Raw genomic sequence first — 7308 nt, forward strand, 5'->3', positions numbered from 1 at the left:
AGCATGGCTCTCCCTGAGGGAAAAGAAAAGCAAAACCTGACTATATCACAAAAAATCGCTCCTGGATATTACTAGACAATGACACTGGCTAAGAATCAAAGCTCACTCAGAGAAACCTGGTAAGAGTCCTGTGGTGAACATCTTCCAGATTTCAGTGTAGGGATCTGTGGCATTTTTAGGACAACACAGTAGCCCTGCTATTTACTAAACTGGCCACAAATGATATGGACACATTGAACACATTTCCAAATCAGAAAATTAGAAAAAGAAAGCTGGAAAACATGATCTCTGAGTGAAGAGATCTAAAAAGTAAAAGAAAAAAAGAGGTATAATCAGACATTGCCCGGCCGCTCTCACATGTGCTTTAAACCCCTATATTTGGGCTGCGGATTCAGCTCAGTCATTCACCAGCTGCCTCAAAAGTGCAAGGTCAGGAGTTCTATCTTTGGTATCAAAACAGAACAAAACCCCTGTCCTTACTGCTCACTGAAGTGAGGATTTCCTTGCCAAGAGCCGATGTCCCTTCTGTTCCTTGTCACAAGTTTGAAATCCTCATAGCTTGTATAATGCAACCATATGAGATTCGTTTTCACTTGTATTACTCTAAGCCCTTCATACAATAACACAATCTTAATAAAAGGAAAACAGCAAAAGTAAGATCCAGACAAAATGAGGGTGTCACCAATAAGGCAGCACTCACAGTTGAGGTCCAGTCAAGAAACCAGTCTTTGAAAGCACAAATAATATTAATTTAACAAACAAAGAATAAATTGGAGAATCTACACAATTTATCATTCTTGATGTTCAGAAATAATCGGACTTAACCCCCACATGGAGACCCTGAAAATGGAGTATGTGAAGATGAATCAGACCTTCCAATAAACACACAAGGACATTTTATGGCCATCTGAATTTTAAAATCAAAATACACTTTCAACACATACAGAATCTTATCAACATCAAAATTATTTAATAAATATAAACTTATCAAGTGAATAGAAATATCAAATTAAAATTCCAAAACGTGAAATGAAAATTTTATTGAAGCAGTAAGTACATTGAAGGTGAAGCAATAGAAGTTATATAAGGTGGTTACCTAAATGAGAAACAATAGAGATGATACTAGGAAAACATTTGTGGGTGGGACAGCCTCACATTTTTAAAAAGTTCAAATTTTGTAGGGATAAGATGCTCCAACAAGGAAATTTTAAGGAAATAACATATATGCAAATAGACAAAAGAAGCAACGGTGAGATTATTAAAAGGAAAGTAGACACAATCTTGAAAGCAGCAAGAAAGTTAACATATTGTAATAAGTTAAAAGAAAAAAATGTGAGATGAAGAAAAGATGGCTATAAAGTGTTTGTAGTTGGACAAGGGAGGAGGGGGTGAAGGGAGGGCAGGGACAAGGGGAAAAAGTGAGAACCAAGACCTGTCATGTAGAGGTACAAGATCCCAACAATGAATGTAACTGTACTGTATCCCTAAAATGTACCAATAAACTCAATTAAAGCTGAAAATAAATAAAGGGGGAGAAAAGATATGTGGTCATTAAAAATACTAGTGGCCATCAGGAGGCAACAAAAAGGCATAAGAAATCAAAGAAGAAACAAACACACACACACACACACACACACACACGCACACACAACGGGCTAGGGAATTAGCTCTGTGATTCGGGGGCCTGCCTTGCAAGTGCAAGGACCTGAGATCAATCCCCGGTACCAAAAAAAAAAAAAAAAAAAAAAAAAAAAAAACACAACAAAATAAGGGCAGCTAACAACTGAAATTTTTATGTTTAGCAAAAACCTGATTGAAGACAGAAAGATAAACATTTTATTAGATAATAGAAGACTATACAAATGTGTTAGAGGCAGACCTGAGTTATAAGAAAACACCAGAGGAATTGAGACAGAATGCAGTTATACAAAACATTCAATTGCAACATTTCTCTCATAGAAAAAACTCAAGAAGAAATGTTCGGAACTGCCAAAAGTGAGTTTTTGTGGTTCCTTCTATACATCAACCTGATTGGACCAAGGTGTGCCAGGTACCTGATAAGACACTGTGTCTGTGTGTCTTTGAAGGGGCTTCCAGAGAGCAGCTCATGGGCAGGAGGCTGGGTGAAGAAAACATCTCTGCACAGTGTGGGCAGCATGGCCAGTTCCCCAGGCCCACGCAGAACCAAAGAAGAAGAGTGAATGTGCTCTCTGCTTCAGTGAGGACACACAGTTCTCCAGTCCTCTGCCAGTCAAAGTCCAGTGACTCAGACAGTAACAGAGATTTAAATTCAACCCTGTCAATTTTTGGTTTCAAACTAAAAGAGTAAATAAGGATCAAAATATATAATTTATATTGTGATATAGGAAGAACATTTCTAAAGGAGGAGAGGAAGTGGGAGGTAGGGGAAAGGAAAGCATGGAAAAGAAAAACTTTGAAAAAAGGAAAATTATGGAAACAAATATTTGCGCATAAGGAAGGTTGAAGTCATAATTAAAGGAAGATATTAGGAATAATTGATAGAAGGAAATCTTCATATTTTCCTTTTAAATAATCTGACCAAGTTAGAAACGTTTGCTTACAACTATCCTAGATCATGTGATACTTTGATAAATGGAATTATAGGAGTATTCAACGAGTGTGCTATAGTACTGGTAAATATCAGAGTCATGCCCTTCATGGTGTTGTTGCAGAATGATTTATGAGGCCAGTGAATCTGTATATAGAAAACAACAGTGATTATATGACTAATGGTCTTGAGACATTACCACTTAATAATAAGGATGTTCAGACCTTTTCCTTTGGGGATCTTGGTTATTAGCTAAGGACCTTTACAAAGTTCTGCTGTGTACCTTGTACCTACTGAGGATTTAAGTGATGCAAGATTTACAATTTATGAAATACAAAGGACTTTCCTGTTTGCTTTGCTTTCCACTCTTCCCTGTGATAACACCACAGCTTAGCAGGAAACTTTGAGTCTCACCAGGAGCCTTCGAATTGCCCCTGTATGTCATGAAGACAGTCTGCAAAGACAGCCTGATGTTCTAATTCACCTTCACATCAAAATATAAGCACCTGTTGGAGACCTGTTGGAATCATTTCCTACGAATACATTTGACAAGTAAGTCTTGGTTTGGGTGACTGAAGACCTGGTTTATTTTAACAAGCAAATTTCAAATTTCTTTGCGAAAAATATAACACACTCTGTTATAAAATATATTTTAAAAATTTGTGTAGAGTAGTTAACTTTAGGAAAGAGCCAAACAATAATTTTAATAGCTGATCTGGCCAGTTTTGTTCTCCTGCCTGCACCGTGTTGATTTGCCCAGCCTCTGATTTGGAATCGGCTGACACACAGGGTGCTCTCCTCACTCACCCATCACATGCTCTCCAGAATCACCACAGCCTGCTTCTCCCAGGTGTCCCAGGTGCTCACAACTGTCACTGGAGTTTGAGCTGTGTTTCCTAAATTGTCCTCCACACAGCTCTTTTCTGTGAGCACTTACTCTATATTTTAGCGTCAACACCAGTGTCACTGAGGTGAATGCCCACCCCCATATTTAATCTCCAAAATAGCATCCTTTCCTACCTTAACCACTGGCACTGAGATTTTCCTTACTTAACTTTTATTTTTGCTTCTTTTATGCCTCCTGCATGAAGAGAAAGTCCATCCTCTAAACAAACTGGGTCTTTTGCTTTACTTCCATGTTTGAAGCATATGGGATACATTTTTATGCTTTCAGTAAAGAAAAAATAACTGATTTAGCAACCAATAATGTATGGAATTATGCTAAACACAGAAAGAACTTATCTGACAGCATTATAAAGTGAATTACAGAGAGTGGGACATCAGGGAAATAGTCAAAAAGATTAACATGTTCTGTGCTGCTCACTTTTATAAACAAATGAAACACCAGGAAGACTCCTACAAGAATGTGGTACACAAATGTGACACAAAGGGCATGACCTGTGTGGAATAATACGCTTTCCTTCTCCATGTCCCATTCTGTATTTTAGGTCAGCAGGAGCTGAAGATAATACAGACATTGAAAAACAAAACTTCCCTTACATCCTCTTGCTCACATGCATGAGGACAGAGGAAGTAATTTGCCTGTGTTGCATTATATAGTATAAACTAATGATCATAACAACACATGAGAACACGTTTTGCTACTGTATCCCTAAAATGTACAAATAAATTCAATTAAAGCTGAAAAATAAAATAAAATAAAATAAAGTACTGTCAAAATATTGGGGATATTAGGGATAGTAACAAATTCTAAAAATGTGGGACTTTAGATGGGTTGTTTTGGTAGAAAATGGTTTGTCAGGTTTCACTGTTCAATAACACTTGGACACAAACACCCAGTGTGCTGTGAGAGCTTCCATGCTTAGAGAATTTATATGCATCTGGGGGCAAGGTTAAGTTGAGAATACAGCATAGTGTGAGCAATTCTAATGACCAGTTGGTGCCAGTTTATTTGTCTGTGTTTTGTTGTCTAGGACTTATTAATTGTACTATTTCTGTAGGTAATGTGATATTTAATGCCTGTGTATACTATGTACAGATGATATCAAAATAATTAACATATAGTTTGCATTAACAGTTTTTCGTGTTTTTATTGTGAGAAGATTCAACATGTTTCCTTCTACGTGTCTGAAATATGTGAAGTAATCCGAAAAGAGTTTTATACATCTTAAGGGGAAACAAGAAAACCCACAAACCCTGAAAATTTCTTTGCAAAACTCTGAGTGTCAAAACTCTAATACACAAACCAAGGCAAACTGACCTCACCAATTATTCATACTAATTGATTTATATTTTAAAAAAGACCAGCATTTTGCATGGGGCTTCCTGGTGGATCACCTGCACTCAGCATGTGCAGTATTAAGTTCAATCCTTAGCCTAAAGGGAAGGCAGGAGGGGGGGAAAGACTGAAAGCTAGGGAACAAGAGAAAGGAACAAATAGGATGGGGAGAAAAAGACAGAATGAGGAGAGGGAAGGAAAGAGAATTTTTAAGAAAATGCAAAAAATGTTTAGGACGCTGTAGGTCATGATTCCTTTAACCTGGATGCTTCTGATTATATTACTGCTTTTGAACTGTTTATTACATTTTCTCTTTCTTCATAAGTCCTCACACTGAGAGGCAGTGAGGAGGCTGTAGTATGGTCAATGCCACACTGATGACAAGGTTCCTTCTCTTGGGATTCACTGAGGACCCCGAGATGCAGACACTCTGCGCTGTGCTCTTCCTGCTGATGTACCTGGTGGCCCTGATGAGTAACCTTCTCGTTATCACTGTCCTTAGCCTGGACCCACAGCTCCAAGCACCCATGTACTTCTTCCTGAAGAACTTGGCCTTGCTGGATGTTTCTCTGGTTTCTGTCCCAATACCAAAGTTCATCCTGAACAGTCTGACTCACAACATTTCCATCTCTCTTCCTGGCTGTGCCTTCCAGGTCCTTTTAATGACATGCTTCTCAGGAAGTGAGACATATATTCTGACTGTCATGTCCTATGACCGCTATGTGGCCATCTGCTGTCCCCTGCACTATGAGGCCATCATGAGTGGCCAGGCCTGTATGCTGATGGCAGGAGCTTCCTGGGCTGTGGGAGGGCTCTTTGGAGCCTTGTACACTGCTGGGATATTTTCGGGGCCCTTCTGTGGCTCCAGTGTAATCCCAGAGTTTTTTTGCAATGTTCCCTCCTTACTCAAGATTTCCTGCCCTGAAACACTCTTGGTGGTCTATCCCAGCATGGGAATAGCCGTGTGCCTGGGTCTGTTCTGTTGTGTCTGTATTGTGTTCTCCTATGTTCACATTCTCTCTGCTGTGTTGAGGATTCCATCCAGGAAAAGTCGGTCTAAAGCTTTCTCCACATGCGTCCCTCATCTCATTGTCTTCATCATTTTTATAATAAGTGCACTCATGGTTTACCTGAGGCCACCTGCAGATGCACCCCCACTTATTGACAGGCTGCCTTCTGTGATGTACACTGTGCTGCCTCCGATCCTGAATCCTGTCATCTACACACTGCGGAATGGTGACATGAAACAGGGTCTGAGGAGGCTGCTGCCAGCCCTGGCTGCTCACCAGTTCCTTTAACCTAACACTTCCTCTTGTGTGCAGGTAGCATGACCTCCAGGGTTTCATGGAGTCTTCTGACCTTTCACTTTGGGGAGTCCTGTGGTGCACATTTCCATCTCTGGCTCTAGGAATCAAACACCCTAGAGCCACTTGATGACAGGCGATGCATGCCACAAGGCCAATGTGTTGGTCCTGGAGTCACCTGTTACTCTGTTATGACAAAGCATCTCCTCTTGTTGGCTTAGCTTTCTGAAAAGATTGGCTGTGTTTTGTGATCAAATGTCATCTTGGATAGAAACCCACTCCTGTGTTTTATTTCTTGAAAACAAATGGAAATGCTGCAGGCACAGTATATAGCTCAGTGGTGCTAACTATCCTTACTTTTAATTATCTATGGAAATGAAGTTTTCTAAAACTATTCTGTGGTGTTATAATTTTTTCGAACATATTCATAACAGTTTGCTAGCATTTAGAGACATTAAAGAGCCAGCCATTTTTACTCCGATGTGGGCAAACATATTTAATCATGTCCTTACATATTGCCTGATGACTATTTTTATGTTTGGCAGTCATTTATACCAGAGGAAATGCTGTAAGATGTTGTGAAATACAAGTAAAATATTCTGTATGCACCAATAGCCACACTTAAAATGTGTTTTTTATGACACCTCACTATCTAAACTGAAAATGTATGTTTGCTCTGCTTCACAGGGCTTTCTCATGGTAATCAGAGGAATGTAAAAGACTGGTGGGAAAATGAAGGGTATGGGCTTGAAGTTTGTAGAATGATGATGACACCAAGGAGACGTGGTTTCCTGTAAAATTTCCTGAGGTTTGATGACAAAAACCATATCTCATGAAAGGAAAAGAACTTATCATCTAACTGCCCTTCACTCCCTGCTTCAGATATTATAGGTAATTGGCAAACAATTGACCCAACATTCATATACATGACTATTGTTCAACAATTTCAGCATTCCTGGTTCTGAAGCTCTGGGCTGTATTTTCCAAGAAGAAAAATACTGAAAATATGGCGTGAAAATATATGTTTTGTAGATGTGAAGAGTCATTATGGCTTCAGTTGAAAATTTATCCTGGAACTCAGCCATAAGGTCTTTATTCACATATTAATAAACCAAATGATGTTGTGAATAGATTTGTTGCTCCCATCTCCTAAACTAATTGGAATGTGAGATTTGAAATTTTGTTTATCAATATAA

General features: G+C 39.0%; 1 protein-coding gene across 1 annotated transcript; it reads left to right on the forward strand.

Annotated features, from left to right (window-relative positions):
- The first annotated feature begins 5167 nt into the window (after positions 1-5167).
- LOC104858189 (olfactory receptor 14A2) lies at positions 5168-6106 on the forward strand. Its single transcript, XM_010618279.1, has one exon. It carries the CDS (start codon positions 5168-5170, stop codon positions 6104-6106), a length of 939 nt encoding a protein of 312 aa, XP_010616581.1.
- Positions 6107-7308: the final 1202 nt, after the last annotated feature.

Source organism: Fukomys damarensis, unplaced genomic scaffold, assembly GCF_012274545.1.
Source record: "Fukomys damarensis isolate Sample0158 unplaced genomic scaffold, DMR_v1.0_HiC HiC_scaffold_3, whole genome shotgun sequence".
Taxonomy (NCBI): domain Eukaryota; kingdom Metazoa; phylum Chordata; class Mammalia; order Rodentia; family Bathyergidae; genus Fukomys; species Fukomys damarensis.

Coding starts and splice junctions, on each gene's coding strand:
- LOC104858189 (XM_010618279.1), top strand. CDS start 5,168: ATGGTCAATGCCACACTGATGACAAGGTTCCTTCTCTTGGGATTCACT.